This window comes from Heloderma suspectum, chromosome 1 (genome assembly GCF_057233095.1).
Source record: "Heloderma suspectum isolate Gila_16-S chromosome 1, 16-S_ref, whole genome shotgun sequence".
Classification (NCBI taxonomy): Eukaryota; Metazoa; Chordata; class Lepidosauria; order Squamata; family Helodermatidae; genus Heloderma; species Heloderma suspectum.
This window is the reverse complement of record NC_139458.1, coordinates 222323246-222348080: the sequence shown is the minus strand read 5'-3', so window position 1 is coordinate 222348080 and position 24835 is coordinate 222323246. Positions and strand designations below refer to the sequence as shown.

The 24835-nt window shown below is 42.4% G+C and overlaps 1 protein-coding gene across 3 annotated transcripts in view; it reads right to left on the bottom strand.

Moving 5' to 3' along the window:
* The window catches only part of AGAP1 (ArfGAP with GTPase domain, ankyrin repeat and PH domain 1), a 544363-nt gene that overhangs the window by 429645 nt on the left and 89883 nt on the right, over positions 1-24835 (bottom strand). For all 3 annotated transcript variants that reach the window (XM_084820148.1, XM_084820158.1, XM_084820167.1), the window contains exon 6: positions 10376-10510. In XM_084820148.1, coding sequence (XP_084676274.1) covers positions 10376-10510 — 135 coding nt within the window. The remainder of the gene's footprint in view (positions 1-10375; positions 10511-24835) is intronic.

Sequence of the window (24835 nt, the reverse complement as noted above, 5' to 3'; positions counted from 1 at the left end):
GTAGGTTCCTGAAACAAAAGCTGGATTATTATGAACTGTCCCTCAGGTGAGTGGAGAGCGAAGCCAACAGGTTAACTTCTCACATTCAAGAAGGCAAGGCCAACAGAAGCCTTATTTCCATGAACCCCCTCCCCCCAGTTGCAGAACTTGCTGACAGATTCAACTGAAAGTACAACCAACATATTAAGAAGCATTTCCCTCAAAACAGAACATGTGTGTACTGGATGAGAAAGGGCCCGGGGAGCCCTATCCAGCTACTAAGGCACTGCATGAACATATTAACCCCTAGAATCTCTCATGCAGAATATTCACCAGAACACCATCGGGGTGGGACTGCTGGGTCCACTCTCTGCTGTCCAGGAGGACTCTCCACGATGACTGGATTTGCATAATCATGGAGAGAGAAATGACCCATAGTGGCTTACTTTCCCCACCATGCATGCCAGTCACGTGCTAGGGGGATCTGCATAATTGCCCTCGCCGGCGCAGCTTGCCATGTCATGCAAACCCAGTGAGGGTGGCTTATTGCTGTGATTAACAAGCCACTAGAAACCATGTAGGATTCCGAGGCAGCTTGTTAACCACAGCAACAAGTCACCATCTCCGGGTTCGCATGACATAGCAAGCTGCGCTGGCGAGGATAATTAGGCAACCACCACCACCCCACGCACCCTGTGGCTTATTTCCCCTCTCTGTGATGGTGCGAACAGGCCCAGTAAGTCTAACTTCCCATTCTTGATCAGCAGAGGAGTGCAACCAACAGGAAAGGATGTCCGACAGCAGTATCTGATATGGGCAGGCAAGGTGACTCACATTATCTGCTCAAGGACCCAACGGATAGGGAACACCTCAACCAGCTCTATTGTGCCAGAGAAAGACAAAGGGATTTGCCCAGGTGGCTGCCCTACAAATGTCTTTCATGGGAGCCTGAGTGGCCAGTGCCAATGAACAGAAGGGTCCATGATTTCCACAGGGCCAGGCATGCTGGATGAATGGTAAGCCAAGGCACTGCATTCTCTAACCCAATGGTCGATACTTTGGCTCCATATGCGCCAAAAAGACTATCCAAAACTCTGGTGTCCTGCACTTGCCTAATGTAATCTAACGTGTGCTGTTACTTCCCCCCGGAATTTGGCCATTTGAAACAATTTTGATAGCACCATGCCCTGAGCATGATGGGACAGGTTTATTTTCAGCTTAAATGCTGGGTCCATGCAAAGAATCACTCTGCTGGGTGAAAGACAACAGAGTTCTTCCCAGATTGACCAAACACGGAGTGCCCCAACCCTCCTAGCAGAGATGACTGCCACAGGGAATCACTACTTTCCATGTCAATTCCTTCACATGAATCAGTGAGAAGAGTTAATGAATACCACCCATTGTTTTATCTTACCGTATTTTAAGTCTTTGTATTGCTGCTAATCATTTCATTTCACATGCCAGCAAGGTTATGCTCAAAATCCTACAAGCTAGGCTTCAGCAGTATGCGAACCGAGAACTACCAGAAGTACAAGCTGGGTTTCGAAGAGGCAGAGGAACTAGAGATCAAATCGCCAATGTTCGCTGGATCATGGAGAAAGCAAGAGAATTCCAGAAAAACGTCTATTTCTGCTTCATTGACTACGCTAAAGCCTTTGATTGTGTGGATCACAACAAACTGTGGCAAATTCTTAAAGTGATGGGAGTACCAGACCACCTTACCTGTCTCCTGAGAAACCTGTACGAGGTCAAGAAGCAACAGTAAGAACCAGACATGGAACAACCGATTGGTTCAAAATTGGGAAAGGAGTACCACAAGGCTGCATATTGTCATCCTGCTTATTTAACTTATATGCAGAGTACATCATGAGAAACGCCGGGTTGGATGAATCACAGGTCGGAATTAAGATTGCCGGGAGAATTATCAAGAACCTCCGATATGCAGACGATACCACCCTAATGGCAGAAAGCGAAGAGGATCTAAAGAGCCTCTTGTTGAGGGTGAAAGAGGAGAGTGCAAAAGCTGGTTTGAAACTCAACATTAAAAAAACGAAGATCATGGCATCTGGCCCCATCACTTCCTGGCATATAGAAGGGGAAGAAATGGAAGCAGTGACAGATTTTACTTTCTTGGGCTCCAAGATCACCGCAGACGGTGACTGTAGCCATGAAATTAAAAGACGCTTGCTCCTTGGGAGGAAAGCTATGGCAAACCTAGACAGCATAGTAAGAAGCAGAGACATCACCTTGCCGACAAAGGTCCGTATCATCAAAGCTATGCTTTTCCCAGTAGTAATGTATGGCTGTGAGAGCTGGACTATAAGGAAGGCTGAGCGCCGAAGAATTGATGCTTTCGAACTGTGGTGCTGGAGAAGACTCTTACGAGTCCCCTGGACTGCAAGGAGGTCAAATCAGTCCATCCTAAAGGAAATCAACCCTGGGTGCTCATTGGAAGGACAGATACTGAAGTTGAAGCTCAAATATTTTGGCCACCTAATGCGAAGAGAAAACTCTCTGGAAAAGACCCTGATGCTGGGAAAGACTGAAGGCAAAAGGAGAAGGGGACGACAGAGGATGAGATGGCTAGATAGCATCACCGATGCAATGAATATGAACTTGAGCACACTCCGGGAGAGAGCGCAGGACAGGAAGGCCTGGCGTGCTATGGTCCATGGGGTCACAAAGAGTCGGACACGGCTGAACGACTGAACAACAACAAATTGCTGCTAGGTTTTATTTTGGCTTTTAGTTCTATTTTATACTGTGGTTTTAAACTTTTATAGTGATCTTATGTTGTATTTTATGATTTTAATTGTTGTGAACTACCCAGAGTGCTTCTGCTATTGGAAGATATAGAAATGTAATAAATATAATAAATAAATAAATTACTAGTATAGGTTTAAAGATTTCAACATTAACACTGTTGCTAATGTGCTGTTTTTCTGATTTATTGAGGTCATTGTTGTTTCAAAGTGTTGGTTTTAATTGTGAGCTGCTCTGGAACCTCTTCTACAGATGGAAGAGCAAGGCATAAATATTTACACGCACACGCATGCACCAGCAGCAAGCTCATAGTCCATAGTAACTGGGGAGAAAAATTAGTTATCCTGTATCCATGTTTATTTATATCACAAATCCGCAGGAGGAACACGGAAGCGAAGGTCATCTCCTCTGCACATCCCACTCTGCTTTGGATGGCCATAAGCCTTTGAGTTCGAAGGTTTATGGCCATTCCCATAGGACTGCACCCTAAATGTGCTTTTATAATTTGTCTAATTTGTTGTTTCATAATTTGTTGTAAACCACTTTGCAATTTTTAAAATGGGAAGCGGTATATAAATATTTTTAAATGAATAAAAAGAAATAAAAGTAGTCACCTGGAGGCATTTTTTACTAAACAGGTGACCTTGAGAAAGTCACTGTCTCATACGAAGGCCTCTTGGTATGACCTTCCTTGCAGGGTTGTCAGAATGAGAATCATTTAAAAATATTTTGCAATTTCAGGTAATGGTAAGCCTCCTACACCTCAGGTAGAGAGGCTGGTCTTTCAACAATTAAAACAATGCAATAAAAGCATCAAATAAAAACTGAGTAAACACTCCTGTCAGAACTGTTGAAGGAGTAATGCTAAGGTTTCAATATGACTGTAAAAAAGTATTTGTATATTATTCTGGTGGCCATGTAACAACCTGGCAAATACTTCAAATGGCAATTGTTCATTGCCCACAAAATGTGGTCATGGCTATCAGCTTTCAAGAGTTGAAAAAAGGTTTAGACAAATTCATAAATGGTAGATCTTAATGGCTATTAACAATAATAGGCTATAAACTATTCTAGCTATAAAGGAGGGAAAAAACCCCATTCAAGTAGTATATTTTTTAGTATCAGATGCCAGGGACAACGTGGGGGTGAAGATGGCCATCTCCTACTGACCCTACTGCAGCCTTCCCCAACACGGTGCTCTCCAGATGTTTTGAACGACAACTTCCACAATCCCTGACCATAGGGAGTTATTGTTCAAAACGTCTTGAAGGTACCAGGTTACCTACCCCTCTATCTGAGTATCAGATGCTTGGGAAAAGCAGGTAGTGGTGGCCATCTGCTGCTTGCACATTCCCTGGAGGCATGTCACTGGTCATAACTACATACAGAGCATTGTATTGCATGGTTCTTTGGCCTGATCTAGCAAGGCAATTCTAATGTGTTTTAAACGTTCTAGCATATGTAGGTAGAGTTAGTCATGACAGCCTGCTTCACTTACTTATTTTACACTGTGGGGTAGTTTGTGAAGCTTCATTCTTGAACTGCAAAGTGTATAGGAAGCCACCATTTTCAACAGTATAGTTGCTTGGTGAAATTACATTAATCTCTCTTTTAAATGACTAAGTAAAGCTTAAGGAGAGCTACTTTATTCAACATAATTGCTCACACTAGTTTAGCAAATAGAATGCTCTTGATCTCATTCACCTAGGCACAACTGCAAGTACCTACATAGCCAACAGAGAATAATACCCTAGATATCCTGGCTGGGTTAATGGCATGTTTCCATTGAAATGTTAGGCATAAAACAAGGTGATTTACAGACAAGAAGCAAGGACTCCAGTGGAAAGAAAATTAGGCCTGCCACGAAGGTTAAGAAAATTAGAATGGAGAAACAAAATCATACTCCCCACAGGAATATGATCAGTAACTGTTTCAGTAACTACAGGTGCAAAGAAATTGTAGATACAACATGCATTTGAGAGGAATTTCCACAAGAGGGAGCCAAAAGAACCATTTCAATCATAAAGCAGTCGTTATGAAACGGTACTATTAACATTTGTTTGCCCTCAAAATATGTACAGGATTGCTGATACTTAAATATGAGGTTGTTATTCCATATTGCAGGGTGCTATTCTGTTCCATCTCCCAACTGTCTGGATCTTTTCTCAGGCCCAAGGTATACATCAACTTTTCAACATGATCGTTGCTACAAAACTGCTCCCCCAAAGTAAGGCCCCATATTGTATCTGTAACATGGAAGATCAGTTGCCTGGATCAGTGACCGAGATGGTGAAGCTATAACAGGGGTGCATGTATTCTACATGTGCTGAATGCTATTTGTGTGCCTAGGGCATACTCCTTCAGCAACCCTTTGCCTTGTTCTTGTGCCTGTGCGTGCTTCTTCCCCCACCCTTCTTCCCCCACCCAGTGAATAACCACAGCCATCCCTGATCCATTTCAGGGATCATGCCTACTAAATCACCATATATGCATTACCCAGGACTTTTCAGGCAGGAAAACACACCTCCAATGAGTGCATTTACCACACTACTAAAGGACCAACCCCAGGGCTCACTATCCCACTTCAGGGATCCTATCTATCAGAACAGCATCTCTATACTGCTGCTTCTGAACAAAGATATTGGAATAATCTCCCCTTTTAGCCCAATGATCTGTTGATAAAAGTTCACAATGTGATATGTGCACTTTTAAGTTACATAAACCTGTTTCCTCAGGGTGCATGTAATTAAAAATGTGGAAAATGTCTATTTCCTAGTGTCTAGCCCGGTCTGCTGTCTGCTTCAGACTTAAGGTGATGGCAGAAAAGTTCTTGTAGACTAATTAAGAATTGTCCCTTTTAAACATTTCTATACATGTTTTTTGTCTAAGGAGCTTTGCAAATACATTTATGTAAAATAAAACAAACACAACATCATAATAAAATGATGTAAAATCTCCTCAGTAATAATTTGAGACTGTTAGCACACAGAGGCTGGACTGAATAATGAGGATGATGGCATGCACGTCTACTCAGAAATAAGCCCCATTAATTTCAGTAGAGCTTAGTCACAGGTAAATATGCACTGAGAATCCCACTCTGGAAATACAAAACCTGCAAATATCAGATTGTGTCTCTAGCATCAGTGTTTTAGCTAACTTACAAATAGGATTTGATCTGAGACACCAAGGATTTGCACCAGAACCTGTTACATAGGCTGTGGCTCAAAAACAGAACTATAATCTCTGAGCAGAGTGCCTCTCTTTGACGAGGCTGGACAGCCATCTGTCAGGGATGCTCTGACTTGGATTCCTGCATTAAGCAGGGGGTTAGACTCGATGGCCTTGTAGGCCCCTTCCAACCCTACTATTCTATGATTCTATGATTCTATGACCACAAGGTAGCTATTAAGACCATATTTAGGGAAAAGTGCTTGGGAATGTGATGGTAAGTCCCACAAGAAACGATACTGGAGTGGGTTCCCAGTTCCTTATTTGCACAAAACTTTGAAAGAGAGCTCAATCAGTAAAGTGAATAGGAACCTAATGTTTAAATTACCCTGCACCCCAAACTAAGCTTAAGGCTATCCCATAGCATCTATCTCCACGATCAGGAGACTGTCCCTTTCAAAATAAACAATTATCTCCAAAAGAGTCATTTTTGCACATACGTTAACCTCTAATGACCCCAAATGACAATGACAAATAACTACAAAACACAAAGGCAGTCATACTGGCCATGAGAAAAATAGATTGGCAACTTGGGGATATACACATTCTCCAACAATGCCTCGCAGATCATTAATTCAACAAAATGAGTTTTCTCCAACCATTTAAATGTGCAGCAGAAAAACTTAACATAAACCTTCCACAATCAACACATTTGTAGTAGGTTAAAAGCTGTTTTTTATTGTTCTTCTCATTGGTAAACGTTTCAGTTGTTAATACACCATTCTCAATACTAGAGCTTCTCCAGCACAGTGTCCATTACAAAATGGCATTGAGTCTTGTCCAGCCTAAAACATTCCATACTTGTAGAGGACATGCCACTGGGAGCTTGGGTGTATGATTTGAGATGGCACAAAGCTTACTGTGAGATGTACAGCTCCAGTTCCTCAATTGTCATCCGGAGCCAGCACAGACTAATACATGTTGCACAAAAATTACTGTTTTGACTGGAGATAATTGTTTGTCTCGCAGACCTTAACTTAGTTTGAGATGCAGGGTGATTTAAAAAGCAGGTACATTCACTTTACTCATGGAGCTCCATTTCAAAGTTCCACTCAAATAAGGAACCAACTTCAGCATCAACACAAGAAAGTGAGGCAGTATGAAGAGGGGTATTGCCCCTCCACACAAAAACACCTACTCAACTGCAACATCCTCCCTCCCCTTCAACTCTCTCTAGAACAGGGCTCCCCAATAGGGCTCCCAAGGGCGCAGGTGTGCCCTCAAGGGCTTTAATTGTGCCCTCATGGTGATGTCTATATATACAAGGCAAGTCTGCTAACTTCCTGGTTTCTCTATAATTTTCAGTCTATGTACCCCAACTTGCTATTTTGACATACCCCTTGCTCTCTGACTGGCCAAGGTAACTGACTGCGATCCAGTGTCCTTACCCCATTCTGTGCCTGCTAGTAGTGGGACCGAGTAGTTGTGTTGGAAGGACAAAGTAAGCATTCCTTTTGAATGTAAACTGGCAGTACGGTGATGGGGGAGACTGGGGTGGAGTCTTTTCCATCTGAGAGGGGAGCACAGGCAAATGGAGGGCATTTCCTGCCTGCTTGCTTACCCTCCTATCTACATTTTGGGGGTGCTTGGTCCCAACCCTTTATTTTTGTGTGTTGGGAGGTGCGGTGCGTGTCCTCTATACCCTTCTGTTTGTTTGTTGGGGGTGGGCAGGTAAAGCAATGGAATTTCCAGCCTGTTCACTCATTTGCCTGCATTGCTTTACCTCCAGGCGTGTTTGGGGAGGTGGTGATGCGGGGGCATTTCCCATTCTCCCCCATGACCACCTGCCTTGTGTTTGCTGTGACACCCTGAATGTTGTTTGGTTCATGTGGGGAGCATGTACAAAGTTAAGGATTTTGCCACATGGTTGCTCACACGCCTGCGCTATTTTTGTTCATTGTACGTGCTAGATTTCTGGACTCACTGGCTGCCCCACCCAGCCCTGTTTGTTTTTTGTGGTGTGCAGCGGTAGAGGCCGTTCATCTGGGAGCGGGGAAGCCAGAGCCTTTCCCTGATGGCTTGCCCACCCAATTCCTTTCTGACCTACCCCCCCCCCCATGGCCATTTTGTGAGTAGCCATGCCCCCTCTCCATGGCAGCTATTTTGTCACTGGTGCCCATGGCACTTTGTCAGGATTCCAAATGCACCCACAGGCTGTAAAAGGTTGTGGACCCCTACTCAAGAACAGGGGAGGGCAACCAGCCCACAAGATTGTCCAATCCGGCCCATGGATGACTGCGCACCATCTGCAGGTCCTGTCCCTTGGCCAAGGGAGAGGAATCCCAACGTTATCGCTGATCTGAGATAAAGGATTTCCCCCCAAACTCAGCAGGGGCTTGCAGCCTGGAGCCTGCAAATCCCAGCCAAGTCCCTTCCCACACAGCTCTCTCCCCGACTGGGATGTGAGCGACGTGGGAAGGAGGCGGCCAGTACTTGCAGGACTTAAGAGCTCCTGCAAGCACCAACTGAGTCACTTTCCCGATGCAGAGAGAGGCACAGAGCTCCATGCCTCTCTCTGCACCAAGGGGTGGGACAGTGGAAAGAATGAGAGGTGGATGGGCTTACAGGCAGGGCCCCATCCCCATGACATCATCCAGCTCCCTGGCTTGGTCTCTCCCTGCTCTAGAAACAACTTCATGCAATTATAGTTAACAGATGCTGACAACATTTTCCCAAGCCAGGCTCAGAAAAAAAAACTTTGGGGGCTCAGAAGAGTCCACCTTAAAAGCAAGGGGACAGACGTACAAGCTGCAATTTTTTTTTTTGCAGCTCTGAAAAAAAACCAGACTGGAAAAGAAATACTGACTTCCCTCTCCATCCTCAAAACACTCTCCCCTCCAGCCCTGCTTTTCCCCAAACACCCTTTCTTTTACTTACCTGGACAATGGAATTGATGGAAGCAGCAGTAGGACACAGGAAAAAGAGAGGAGGGAGGTTTGTGTGTCCCCCCCCTCCCCTCTGTTGCTTCTGCTGCCATCCAGGTAAGTAAAGGGAAGGGAATCCCTTTGTGAGTTCTTGTATTGGCTCAGAAAAGGATCCAAGATCTTTTTTATATTTTTAGAAAGGAGATCTTATATCCCCACAGCTTATATATACACATATTTTCTTTCTACCATGTTTCTTTCCAATTAGACCATGTCAATATCCTGTAAAGTCAAGAGTATCCCTGAAGAACTGAAGAAATTATCTAGACATGTGAGAGGTTTGAACAAAATGGCATTTTGTAATGATTCTTAAGTACTTGACATGTTTGATTCCATATATAGTAATCCAGATTAAATGTGTTTCGTTTCATTCTTGTACTGTGCTTCAGTTGGTAAAGCCTCTGCACCAACAGTAAATACATCATCCAAAAGGAGGGAGGCAGAGAGAGCTTGCATGTGGAGCATGTCTTAACTCTCAGAGGTGGTAACTCTGCATCTGAACTGTACTACTTGAGTCTTTAGGTGGGGGAGGGGCCAGATCACTGAATGCTCCTCCATATAAAAAGACTCCCCTCTACATAGAAAACTAGGTGTCAGAGAGAAGACCTTCTAGCCTAGCCTTCTCCTTCTCATCTAGTTGTTTATGTGCAGGGATTTTGGGGGTGTGAAGGATCATGCCACCATAAAAGCCCACTACCACCTGCCGTCTTGAGCGGTATAGTCCAGACACATTTTACGTGAACTAGGTCTTGGTTACTGTCAATTCTATGTATGTTTAGTTCGAAATGAACCACATTGAACTCAATGTGATTTAACCCCATGTAACTGTGCACAGGACTTTTGCTCACCTTGCACTCTCCCTGAGGAGAATCTGGTGCAGCCCCCCACCTTCTATCAGTCTGTCTGACCCATGGCCAAGACAGCCATCTTTGCAATGAAGCACTTTGTCATTTTGTCCAGCAGCAGTTGTTCTTAAAAGACCGCTCTTGGAGCTTATGACATACAGCTTATTTGCAAAATTGCAGCAGCCAGGAGAGAGGCAGGAGCCAATGGTAGCTTTTTCTCCTTTTCCCTCCTGGGCAGAGCCCATGCATAGTTACAAGAAAGTAAGCTCCACTGAACTTCCACCTGAATCAACATGCACAGGACCAGGCTGTTAATCTCTCATATAGAATACACAGGAGTGGGTGGAAGGCGGGGTGGGGCGGGGGGGTGTCATCAGCCAGAACAGTAGTTGCAGGTCTCTAGTAAATATTATTCAATATATCTGAGTATAACTCAATAAGATGCCTGTTTAATTGCCCCTTACTTCACACATCGAGATAAACTAGTTAAGCTACACAATAAAAGGAGATCAGCAATAGAGGCAAACATTACATGATTCAGATGTATTTTTTTACTGGTTGATTCAATAATGGCACTGTTAAAGATAAACTTTAATTAAGTGTTGTGACATATTGTACAGAAAAGGTTATATTTACCATCCTGAAAAACTCGCTCCACATTCAGTCCATAGGTAGCACAGGTTTCATAGTAGGTGCATCTCTTCAAATCATTTGACAGTTTCCGTGCTCTAGCATCATCAATGACACGAGGGTTATTGGAACTTATAGCATCTATAAAGAAAACAGAAAGGTTAGGGAGTTTTTCCCCCCAGAAAAACTTGCTTAAATCCAAGACATAAAATTCTAAACAGAGCCATTTCCCCCCCAAGAAGATCATTAAAGATTAGCAAATCAAAATCCTTACTGTTCTTTAGAGGCCTCCTGTGTTTCCATTTTAAAATTATCTGTTTGAATTCCTATACTGAGATATAGAAATTAAAGAACTAAATGCACAACAAGCACATAGCATTTAGAATAGTCAGTATCTTTAGTCTCACATACTATAATTTTTAAATGTTTTTATTTGATCTGTAGTAAACAAACAATAAACAGGTAAATACATTAGGCGCCATTAACTTTAACATACTTCATTCGATTGCTGGTCCTATACTGAATGATCCAACTGGGGGGAGCATGTTGTCCAGTGCATGTTGTGTAATGCATTCCAAGCTATTTCAGCCTAAAAGGTCTCTCCAAAGTTGACCATGGGAAGCTGGCGGGTGTAGGGAAGCTGTATTCATATTGGTTGATTCAATAAATGGCTGCCAAAATCGTCTGATGTTGCTTGACCATTTTGGAACTTGAAGTGTTTTGTGATTTTTCCCATAAGAGCGGGGTCCCATATCTTTTGCTTCCATCCAATAATAGATGGCCCTGCATTGGTGCTCCACTTTGCCGCTATTCCTAGCCTGGTCACAGTCCAAATAAAGGCTAACAGTTCCTTATGTTTTAATTTTGCATTTGTCCCAAGGTATAATGATATTAGCCCAGTAGCTGCAGAGAGCTTTATGCTTTGCTGAATCACATCACCAGCTGAATATTTGTTCCCAAAACCTGGGGGGGGGGGGGGGCTTTAGATTCATCACACTGTCAGCAATGAGGGCTCAAGGCATGGTTAATATAGCTTAACTTCAGCAGTGTGACGTGCCATCTATGTCTCATCTTTATAACATTTTCCCTCACCCTGTAAGAACTTGACTTCATAGGTGCTTTAGTGCATAATGACACCATTGCTCCATATTATTGTTTTAATCTCTGCTCATCTATGGCAACTGGTAATGTTTGAAAAGGGAAGGTCAGCTTAGGTAACCGTTTCATTTTAATTGCTATTATTTTTTTCCATCCACCTCATATTTAATTTGGCCCACTGTCCTAATTTTTGCTTAATATATTTGGTAACTGAATGTATGGGCCCCAGGCCTGTAACCAAGTCACCTGTAGTTCTAGAGGGGCTAGAGATCCATAATGCTTTGCTTAAGTTCATTGTTGGTGCAATTTCCTTGCTAATGGGCCTCTGAGCGTGTGAGATGAGTCAAAGGTCAACAGTGCGGCCTCAGCACATTCCATGCTAACAAAGGCTAGTATCTTATCAGGGCCTAGTATGTGCCTGGGAAGTGAGGCTATGTTTATGCCAAACTACAGGTGTCTGTGCTGAGAAAGCTCCAGTGGTTTTCTTTCTGAACAAGCACTTTTAGTCTATGCTGGGAATGAACGCTAATTAACGCTTGCTGTTGTCATGCTGCCTCACTGCTAACATGTATGGTATAAAACCCATTTTACCCCATGGCTCTGGGTTCAGAGAAGCTGTCTGATCCAACCACTGGGTACACCTGTATGCTCTAAGTTACCCAATAAAGTAGTCCTTGTAAGTAAACCTGGATCTGATTTATCACTATCTTGGCACTTCTAAATTAAGAGTTTGAAGCCTACTGCAGGGGCAATACACGGGGTTGTAATTTCATGTTATCAATTTGGACATATCATAGGGATGGTAACTCTCAAATATTTTAGCTCTGAAATACCAGTAGAAATTCCTAAGCTTTCCTCCAAGGCTGTGCATGGGCAACATCCATATTCATGCATAGACTAGTCGATGTCTTATTACTGATCTGCATCCCTGCTGCCCTTCCATATTGCCTCACCAACAGCATTGCCTTTTCTAAACTTGCCATTGTTTTAGCCAATGTCAATACTATATCATCTGCAAACATAGTGATCTTGTTTATTTGTGAATGAACCCTAACACCTTCTACAATTGGGGAATTTCTGATCAAATTGGCCAGGGATTTGACTAAAAGGATAAACAATAAAGGTGGTAATGGGTATCCTTGCTTGGTGCCCCTAGTTTTAGATTGGTGGGGAGTCCAAACCATTTTTTGGGAGCATTATTGATTTAAGCCATTAATAATTTTTTCTCCCAGCAACATATTCTTGCCTAATTTGAGAACAAAACTCCATTCTAACATATCAAAGGACTTGGCAGCATTCAGTGTTATAGGATAATGCTTTTGTTCTTACAGTGATAAATTATATTCAATAATCTCCAAAGTGGATCTGAAATACTGCATCTTCTGATAAAGACAAAATGATCTGAGGTTACATAATAGAGGGCTATGTCACCAAACCTTTCGCCAGAACACTGGTGAATATTTTAAAGTCCTGATTTAATAATGTGACTGGATGGTATGAATCAGCTAATTCAGGGTCCGTTCCAGGTTTCTGTATTACTATGATGTGGGACATTTGCCAGGATTGGGGGATCGCACTTTTATTCATTATAGTATTAAAAAGTTTTTTAAAATGTGCAACTAAATAATCAGCATAAGTTTTACAGAAAGCAGCTGAAAATCCATCTGTCCCTGGAGTTTTTTGTGCTTTGATCTTTTTGAGGACTTTTCATACTTCTTCTATTATGTCCTGATTAAAATGGATTTGGTGTTCCGTAGTTATTTTCCCTACGTTTTCTTGAACCAATATTTGGTCTAAATTTCAGTGTCTGGACGTACACAAATCTTTGTAAAAGGATGCAAAAATTTGGTTTATCACTTTTGAGTCAAAAATCCTTTTCCCATGTTGATTTTTCTAGGTGACTTTCTGTTTCAGTCTATCAGCTAATAATTTAATATTTCTACTGCCAAATTAATAACACTTTTGTTTTTTATATTGGAGATTATGTTATCTTGTTTACTTCTAACAGTCTCAATTCATTTCATTTCTTAAGTAAGGCAAATTTACTGACTTAATTGCCCATACTCTTATATAGGGCCTCCAGTTCTTTAATTTCCACTAGTATACATTCTAATTTTTGAGAATCTAATTTCTTAATACAACTTAATTCACTAAGACATTCACCCCAGATTACTACTTTCATTGTCTCCCACAGTGTCTGTATGCTTATATCTGCTCTGTCATTAAAATAATGCTTTTGTTCTGATCCAACAGCCTCATGCATTTCTTGCCTATACAGAAGAATGGGCTCTAATCTCCAGGCGCAAGTTTTGTGTTGTTTTGAACCTAGGAGAAAGGATGCTGTTACTGAGGCATGGTCTGAAACTGTGATGGACTCTATATTGGCCTCCTTTAAAATCAATCTGGAGTTATGTGAAAATAAAATATAATCTATTCTTGAATAGCTTTTACGACTTGTGAAATAAAATGAAAAATCTTTCTCTTCCATATGTTTGCATCTCCATGCATCTACCATGTTAAAGTTTGTAAGAATGTTTAAGAGAATCGAATGTTTTACACCTGTCCCTGTCTGTGTCCCACCTCTGTTTATTTTCCCTGAAGTGTCCAGAGTAGGGTCAACAATCAAATTCAAATCGCCCCCTATTATTGCTGCCTTTCTCTTAAACTTAAATTTATTTAATAGAGTCAAAGTGCTGTTAAAAGAATTAGCCTGATCCACATTGGGACAGTAAATTGCTTCTAGTGTTAACTTTTCTATCACCAGCAGACCCCTGATAAATAGGTATCTTCCCATAATAGCCTTCTTCACATACAGTTTTTTTAAAGTCCAAGTTTTTATGAAGGATTATTGCAAATTAGAGGAACCCCTGGCCACAAATACCTCCCCGATACCGGGAAAGTGCAATAATTTGTTTGCCTCCTTTTTTATGATGGGTTTCTTGTACAAAAAATATATTGAGTTTATTTTGCATAATTACCCTTTGTACCCACCTCCTTTTGGTAACTGACCCTAGCCCTTTTTCACTGAAAGACATTTCCTTTATTACAGTCATTTCCCAAAGGCATACAGCCTATTCCTTGTTCCCTCCCCTGTGGTCACTGCCTTCTTCCAATTACATGGAACCAGTGGGCTGAATTGCTGTCTAACCAACAAACTCAATTTATAACCTACAACCAAATGTTAAACTTTTCCATCTTTGCGCAACTCCTTTCTTCAAGTAGTCGATCATGGGGATTGATCCAAGACTGCTGAGTGGAATCAAATGTGGGCCTTGATAGCAGCATCCAACCCTTTCACAAAAGCTCCCTCTCCTTCCAACCAGAAGCCTAATAACATGAAATTAAGGACAACAATATGCTACTTCAAAAAATAAAAATAAAACCTGTATGAGTCCTTCAGAAGACAGCTTTGTTAAGTGATCCAGATCCCTGGACACGTAGTTGATATTATCTTCTGGAATTTCCATTCTTCCAGAATCTTTCTTTGCTTTTTTTTTTTTTTTTGCTTTTTTGGGGGGGATGCTCTGAAGGTCCAACTTTGTGTTTTCGGGTCCACTGTGGAATCCATGGTGTTTTCTTCCTCTTCTTCTTCCTGACTAGACAGGAGTTCTTCGCCGGGGTCCATATTCATATGAATTAGAAATTCTTTAGCCTCACTGTGATCTGTGAACACTGTTGTTGTGTTACCCATGTTGACAATGATTTTGAATGGACAGCTGCACCAATACTTTATTCCCGCCTTCAGAAGATGCTTTGTATTTAAATGCTTTGCGCCTCTGCAATGTTCCCGGGCTGATGTCCTGAATGTTATTTCTTGTTGTTCATATAATAATTTCTGTCCACTGCATGCACTAGTCAGAATGGTGTTTTTAACTTCAAGATTTGTCAGTCTCATTAATGTATTCCTTGGTTTAGCTCTGCTTTGCAGCTGTAATCCTGTCACCCTGTAGCCTCCTTCTATGTCTGCTCTGGGAAGTATGAGTTCTAGCAGAGCTTCTGACAACCATGCAATTATGAAACTGACCATGCGTCACACCCGTCTGCTGATTCTGTTAGACCCCTGAGACATAGATTGGGCCTGCGGCTATAATTCTCTAAAGATTATATGTGCTGCTGCAGTTCATCATTAGATTTCAACAGGCTTGTGTTCACTCTCTTATTGAAGAGGCCTAATTCCATCGCTTCATTTGCAGTCTTTCCAATATCATCTAATTTTGCTACAATCCCATCTATTTTGTCCTTCAAAGGCTTTATGGCATTTGCCCATTCCTCTCGGAGACTTTCTAGATGGTGAACTATTGATTGCATAGGTTCCATACCGTCTTTAGATGTTTTGGCCATCTTCTGTGCCATTGCAGGCCTTCCTCCTCTTCTTTGTTGTCCAAGCCCAGAGCTGGAGTAGTGTTTCTTGCCCCCAAATAGGCTGTGAGATCTTTATTTTTCAGCTGTGGTGATCCCTGGGACATCCCTCTCTTTAATCCACCAAGTTTCAGCTTCTGAGGGCTCAATATTTGCTGTCTGATAGGATTTATTTTAGGCCAGGAGAGCTTGGGCCTAGACAGCCATCTTCTTTGCATGCAGGCTCCGCCCCCATACTAGAAATTTTGAAATAGTATTTTGTCTATATTTAACTTAGCAAACTTAAACTATCCCTATGTATCACTTTATATGAACAATTGTCTGTGTCCATCCAAGCTTACTAGTTTTTTCTCTCCAACCCCATGTCTTTCTCATAACTGGACATAATCTAATAATGGTGGTACACAAAGTAAAGCAGCCCTGGGTTACCCCCACACCATTAGGTACAGATGTAGAAGAATTTAGAACTTAAGCCTAACTTGCCAGTGGTTCTCAAAGACTTTTCAAACTTACATCACACACCAAAATCTTGAATGTAAACATTACAGACAGATTACCCAACCAGTCAAGCCCTTTTCATGCATGCTCCAGAATATATGAGGGCTAAAACTGGAGACAGGGCTGCACACCCTGGTCCTGCTCCCAACATACACATTCATGCCAGCCCTGTGCCTTCATATCCTGGCCTTACCCTGTTAAGCAGCAAGGTCGACAGAGAAATCTACCCATATTCATTTGAATGCAAGTACAACTCTGAGCACAACTGGGAACTCTGATGAAGCAGGGTTCCTGATCATATGGAGAGTTTTACACATTTTGAAGCAAATGCAAGAATTTACTTTATTTCTTTATTTAAAATTATTTTTAGGCCGCCTTTAAAGGTAAAACCCTCTCAAGGCAGAGTACAGGATAAAAAAACCATTAAAAAGTATACAAATAGGCAATAAATAAATATAACATAAAATACTATCAAGCACTATAAAAACAGATTATACCAATAAAACCTGCAGCCCACAAATTATTAGAAGGCCATTAAAAATAGGTAGGTCTTCAGAGCCTTCCTGAAGACCTGCAAAGAAGGAGCCTGATGAACCCCTGAGTAGGATACCCCAGGAGACTGTGCTGTTCAACACAGCAAGGCTGGGGATTCAGATAATGCATAAAAAGATCTAAAGTGGAACATCTGATCTGACTTCAAAAGCTCCTTAACAATGAACCCAAGCTGATAAGCAGAGGAAATACAGAGTTAATAGTTTGCTTTATAGTATGGATGGGGATGTGTATGGGTGGGGACAAATAAATCACTCAATTTGGTTTTGTACATTATGGGCAGAAGCCAAAAGAGGCTGTTCCGCATACACATGCTATCCCCAGAAGGAGGAATTTGTCACTCCCATCCTGATGGAAGATGTGTACGCTCCCAACAAAGGGCAGCTCAAGCACCTGCCCTTGCAGGTTACCCAAGAAATACACGAAGCAGTGTGACTCCCTTGTGCTTCCTCTTCCGGGTCTTTGTGGTAATAACCTTAGGTAACAATCCTCTCTCTTCAAATTGCATATCCAAAGGCCACTTTTGCCAGAGAATCAATTGCATGTTTCTTTGGACCATCTTTTAGAAAATCCACAGTCTCCTTTAACATGACCTTAGAAAATATTTCAAGGATTCACACTACCTATAGAAGTCTTCCAAAAGGCCTCAGTTTGGAATCAGCAAATGATACCACTAAAGTAGGGGTGGGCAACTTGGGGTCCTCACCACTGGCTATGCTGACCAGGGCTGATGGGAGTGGCACTAAAGTCTCTCAATAAAACATTGTAATAAAAAGCTTTCATGGGATCTTCACTCAGAAGTAGTATTGCCATTTTGAGAATATAAAAGTTTAGACCAGGGATGGGGCCCTCTAGATGTTGCTGGACTGCAACTCCCATCATCCCTTACCATAGGCAGTATGTATGCTGCCTATCCCCTTCATGGATCACTGCCTTGTTGTGGCGAAGGGGCTTGCGTAACTCAGTGAAGCCATAAGCTATGCCGTGCAGGGCCACCTAAGACGGACAGGTCATGGCAGAGAGTTCTGACAAAATGTGGTCCACTGGAGAAGGAAATGGCAACCCACTCCAGGATTCTTGCCAAAAAAACCCCATGGAACGTATCACAAGGCTAAAAGACATGACGCCGGAAGATGAGCCCCTCAGGTCGGAAGGTGTCCAATATGCTACTGGGGAAGAGCAGAGGGTATTTCCAAGTAGCGCCAGAAAGAGTGAAGCGGCTGGGCCAAACCCGAAAGGACACTCAGCTGTGGATGTGTCTGGTGGTGAAAAGAAAATCCGATGCTGTAAAGAACAATATTGTTTAGGAACCTGGAATGTCAGATCAATGAATCAAGGTAAGCTGGAGGTGGTCAAACATGAGATGGCAAGATTGAACATCGACATCTTGGGAATCAGCGAACTAAAATGGACAGGCATGGGCGAATTTAATTCAGGTGACCATCATATCTACTATTGTGGGCAAGAATCCCTTAGAAGAAATGGAGTAGCACTCATAGTCAACAAAAGGGTGGGAAAAGCAGTACTGGGGTACAATCTTAAAAATGATAGAATGATCTCAGTACGAATCCAAGGCAAACCATTCAACATCACAGTAATTCAAGTCTATGCCCCAACCACTGAGGCCGAAGAAGCTGAGGTTGATCGGTTCTATGAAGACCTACAACACCTTCTAGAACTAACACCAAAAAAAGATGTCCTCTTCATCATAGGGGATTGGAATGCTAAAGTAGGAAGTCAAGAAATCACCGGGATAACAGGCAGGCATGGCCTAGGTGTACAAAATGAAGCAGGACAAAAGCTAATAGAGTTTTGCCAAGAGAACACGCTGATCATAGCAAACACTCTTTTCCAACAGCACAAGAGGCGACTCTACACATGGATGTCACCAGATGGTCAATATCAAAATCAGATTGATTCTGTCCTTTGCAGCCAAAGATGGAGAAGCTCCATACAGTCAGTAAAAACAAGACCTGGAGCTGACTGTGGCTCAGATCATGAGCTGCTTCTTGCAAAATTTCAGCTTAAATTGAAGAACGTCGGGAAAACCACTAAACCGTTCAGGTATGACCTAAATCATATCCCTGATGAATATACAGTGGAGGTGAGGAATAGATTTCAGGGATTAGACCTGATAGACAGAGTGCCTGAGGAACTATGGACGGAGGTCCGTAACATTGTTCAGGAGGCAGCAACTCAATCCATCCCAAAGAAAAAGAAATGCAAGAAAGCCAAGTGGCTGTCTGATGAGGCTTTACAAGTAGCTCACGAAAGAAGGGAAGCGAAAAGCAAGGGAGAAAGGGGAAGATATACCCAACTGAATGCAGAGTTCCAGAGAATAGCAAGGAGAGACAAGAAGGCCTTCTTAAATGAACAATGCAAAGAAATCGAGGAAAACAACAGAATGGGAAAGACGAGAGATCTCTTCAAGAAAATTGGAGATCTCAAGGGAACGTTTTGTGCAAAGACGGGCATGATAAAGGACAAAGAAGCCAGGGACCTAACAGAAGCAGATGAGATTAAGAAGAGGTGGAAAGAATACACAGAAGAACTATACAGGAAAGATCTGAATGTCCCTGATAGCCATGATAGTGCGGTCACTGAACTTGAGCCGGACATCCTCGAGAGTGAAGTCAAGTGGGCCTTAGGAAGCATTAGTAACAACAAAGCTAGCGGAGATGACAGTATTCCAGCCGAGCTATTTAAAATCCTAAAAGATGATGCTGTTAAAGTGCTGCATTCAATATGTCAACAAATTTGGAACACTCAACAGTGGCCACAAGACTGGAAAAGGTCAGTTTACATTCCAATTCCAAAGAAGGGCAACGCCAAAGAGTGTTCAAACTACCGCACAATTGCGCTCATTTCACATGCCAGCAAGGTGATGCTCAAAATCCTACAAGCTAGGCTTCAGCAGTATGCGAACCGAGAACTACCGGAAGTACAAGCTGGGTTTCGAAGAGGCAGAGGAACTAGAGATCAAATCGCCAACATTCGCTGCATCATGGAGAAAGCAAGAGAATTCCAGAAAAACGTCTATTTCTGCTTCACTGACTACGCTAAAGCCTTTGATTGTGTGGATCACAACAAACTATGGCAAATTCTTAAAGTGATGGGAGTACCAGACCACCTTACCTGTCTCCTGAGAAACCTGTACGAGGGTCAAGAAGCAACAGTAAGAACCAGACATGGAACAACCGATTGGTTCAAAATTGGGAAAGGAGTACGACAAGGCTGCATATTGTCACCCTGCTTATTTAACTTATATGCAGAGTACATCATGAGAAACGCCGGGTTGGATGAATCAGAGGTCGGAATTAAGATTGCTGGGAGAATTATCAACAACCTCCGATATGCAGATGATACCACCCTAATGGCAGAAAGCGAAGAGGATCGCAAGAGCCTCTTGTTGAGGGTGAAAGAGGAGAGTGCAAAAGCTGGTTTGAAACTCAACATTAAAAAAACTAAGATCATGGCATCTGGCCCCATCTCTTCCTGGCATATAGAAGGGGAAGAAATGGAAGCAGTGACAGATTTTACTTTCTTGGGCTCCAAGATCACCGCAGACGGTGACTGTAGCCATGAAATTAAAAGACGCTTGCTCCTTGGGAGGAAAGCTATGGCCAACCTAGACAGCATAGTAAGAAGCAGAGACATCACCTTGCCGACAAAGGTCCGTCTAATCAAAGCTATGGTTTTCCCAGTAGTAATGTATGGATGTGAGAGCTGGACTATAAGGAAGGCTGAGCGCCGAAGAATTGATGCTTTCGAACTGTGGTGCTGGAGAAGACTCTTACGAGTCCCCTGGGCTGCAAGGAGGTCAGATCAGTCTATCCTAAAGGAAATCAACCCTGAGTGCTCATTGGAAGGACAGATCCTGAAGCTGAAGCTCCAATATTTTGGCCACCTAATGCGAAGAGAAAACTCCCTGGAAAAGACCCTGATGCTGGGAAAGACTGAAGGCAAAAGGAGAAGGGGACGGCAGAGGATGAGATGGCTAGATAGCATCACGGATGCAATGAATATGAACTTGAGCACGCTCCGGGAGAGAGCGCAGGACAGGAAGGCCTGGCGTGCTATGGTCCATGGGGTCATGAAGAGTCGGACACGACTGAACGACTGAACAACAACAACAACAACAACAACACATGCTGCCTATGGTTGTAGTTCAACAACATCTGGAGGACTATACATTCTCCACACCTGATGTAGATGAGACAAACCCCTGGGGCTGTTCGCACAACACAACAGCCCACCATGGGTTATTTAACCCGCAGTGAGGCTACAGTGCATGCAGTCACCATTTTGAATAGGCAACGCACATCTGGGGTTGTCATGTTGTGAGCATGGGTTATGAGGAAGTTAACATAACCCATGGTCTTTTTTAGGGTAATGCCAGCATTGTTTAACCCTCACATAACCCACTCTCACTGAGTGGGGATTGGATTTGCAACCTGGCACCCACAGGCACCAAGGCTCATCATAGCTTAAATAAATCACTACAGGTGTGCCATCCAAACCAAATACCAGTTTCAGAATAATACAATAAAACAAATCAGTAAATAAAGAGTTAACAAACTGGAGCTACTGCAGCTACTAATAAGACCCCGGCACCCATCTGAAAGCACTCACACAACTAATATTTCAGGGAACAAGCAATCCCTTGCCGCTTCCAGGATTCTTTTGGCCTCTTATTGGGCCAGTTTGCATGATCAAACATGGCTTAAATAAGCCACTGAGGCTTGTTTTAATCGCTGGCACATGCCGACATATGTCAGGCACCATTTCCCTAATTACCCACCCGGGCACAGCTTGTCATATCGTCCAAACCCAGGCAGCATGGCTTGTTTGTGGGGAAAACAACCCTCCAATAACCCTACAACCAGCCATGAGTTATTTAAGGGCTGTTTCCCACACAAACAAGCCATGCCACCTGGGTTCAGACGACATAGCAAGCCGTACCTGGGTGGGTAATTAGGGAAATGGCACCCAGCATATGCCGGGGATTAAAACCAGCCACTGTGGCTTATTTTAGTGGTGGCTGTTTTGATCATGTGAACCAGGTCAACATCTCACTGGATAAAACCATTTACTGTAGGGTGGTCCTTCAATGCATGGGTAGGAGCTAACCTTTACCAAAAACAAGCAGTCCCTCTTAATAGCTCTTCAGCATTTCTCACCCTTCTCTGATCCCAAATTCAACTTGTTTTATTGCCTTTTTTGCATTCCATTAAGATCTCGCCTATACCAAAAACAGTTCTACAAATACAATCAAGAGAATGACTAATCTGTTTTTAATATGACACTATTCAGGATTGTTGATTTCTGCTGAAAGAGGTTTTAGCATATATTTACCTATCTCCAATCTTTAAAATGCAACTGGAAAATTTAATTCAATTTTATTTCACAGATTCCTCCCTATCCTTTCCCTTTCCTTTTAGGACTGAGTATAAGTCATTTACTGAATGAGATTATCTTAGATGATGTGCTCTGAAATAGGAGCCCCATCTGCTGCTGTGTCATAGAGTGTAAGTGTATCACTTGGATGGGCTCGTATTTCCTCAGATAATCTCTCTGCAGGATTTTAGATGTACCTCAAACCCATAGTTGGGAGTGGTCAGGAGCAAACCCCCAATTAGAGAATCCTATTTCAATTTCATCAAGAACAGATTTTCTCATTAACGGTTTATTGAAGATTTTATAACTTCAAGTATTTTGACGAAGTAGAATCATTTATGTAAATATATGGCACAATCATTTTAAACTGAACTGTGATCTACCCTTTATTAATCTAAACTGTTCATGAATGCCTGTTTTACAGGGCCCCATTCAATACTAAAGGAGGCTCTATAAACCAAGAGCCTAAAACCTGAGCATAGTGGTCCACCTCAAGTCCAACACATTTATGCCTCCGGGGACAAACTGCAAAAAACCACAAAGATGAAAGAGCTCTCCAGAATGGCTCACTGTTGCCTTTAGCCTAAGGTCAAATAGATCAAAAGAAAGGGACAAGAACCAAGTTGCACAGAGTCACAGCAATTCTTAGCTGTGGCTCAGTGGTAGACAGCACATGCTCTGCGTGCAGAAGGTCCCTGGTTTAATGTCCAGCATTTCCACGTAGGGACAGAACTCCTGCCTGAAACCCCGGAGAGCCGCTGCCAGTCAGTGGCGACAATGATAGGCTAGATGGACCAATGGCCTGACTCAGTATAAGGCAGCTTCCTACGTTTGTATGAGGTCTAAAGCAGCAAGAAGCACATAAAAACGTAAGGTTTGCCCCCTGTGATCCATGATGCTAATCCATGCATCAAGAAGTTCATACATATTCATTGTTCCTCTACTACTATCATGTTAGTCTTCTTGCACCACTTAGTCCTAAGACTCAATGTGAAAAAATTTGAATAACCACTGCTCATGACTTCATATTTTCTGTGTTAGAATCTTTAAGCATGCCTTGAGAGAGTGGAAAAATTCACGCTGATTGAGAGTATGGGAGAATGAGCACTTGCTGTGAAGAAGAAGGGATGAACATCTCCATTTTGTTCTAGCTGTGAGCTTCCCAGGGATGTATGGCTGGCCACTGTTCCAGATGGAGGATTCAGTAAGGAGATCCCTCTATAGGCCCCTTGTATCTTCAACACAAGATGATTGGAGGACTCTGCAGAGGTTTTGCAAGTATGTTGCAGGGGGACTGCAGATACATGGGGGGAGAAACTGGCAAAAGGAAATTCACAAATGAGCAAAAGTTCTTTCCACTGTCACAGTAGGATCTTTGGATCCAAGGCACTATGATGGAGTATTTCGAACCATGGTCTACTCCAGCACAGGCAGATTTGTGTAAGCTCCTAATGTTTAACTTTGCAGGGAACTTGCAAACCAACTTATTATCATTTTTTAAAAAACTGAGCATAATATCTTAGCAAAGACAGAAGTCACCAGGTCAGAATCAAGACTTTGCTACAAATAAAATCACATCCCAGAGTTTTAGTTAATCGTTATGCAACTGATGAGGGATTTTTATTTCATGCTGCAAAAAAATGCCCAAAACAGTATATATGGATTTGCTGGGGTGACATGGGGTTAAGAAACATGGAACATCTGACGCTGTGGTAAGCACACAATCTGACAGGACTATAGTTCAAAAGTAATATATACAAATATGATTGACAATTTAGAGCTGAAGACTTCTGATTATCCAATGTCCTGCTGGGCTGCTGCCAGCAGGATGGGAGGCACACAGAGGTGATTTTCATCTCTCCATCCTCCTTTTGTTTTATTTTCTTTTAGACAGGCCTCTGAGCCTGTCTTCCCATCTAGACAAATTGAGCTGCCAGAGGCGGGACTGGAGAGGCCACAGGATAGAGTGTATCTTGGCCTCTCCCCCCCCTCCCCCACTGGAAAGCACCCTTTTCCCTCTCTCTGAGGCCACATTTGCAACTGTGGGAAGCAGCCCGCGCAGCTCTTGCTGCGGTGGTTACAAAAGGTCAGGGACCTGGGACTCAGAATCCCCTCCCAGGGTCATAGCAGTTCCTATGAACTTGGGAGGGGATCCTGAAAAATCCCAAGTTTCCTGGAACTCCCTGAAGAGACCATGTTTTATTCTATATATTGTACTGAATTAAATGTTATTAGGAATTTTATCATCTTGAATTTTCATCTATCAAAAATTCAGCTACCTCCTATGTTGATCTCTGATAAACATTTGTTTATTTATTATACTTATATACCACTTATATAATACAATCTCTAAGCAATTCACATATAAATATTAAAAATCACCTTTAAATATACAATTAAAGCAACTTCAACTACAGTAACAATACAAATCACATTTAAAGTGCGCTTTTAAAAACAACTTCAACTACACTAATGATACAAGACAATACAAGGAACAGTAAGATGGAGCAGCATATGATTAGTTGCAATTAATTACAAGCCAGAGAAAGCCTGGGTGAACAA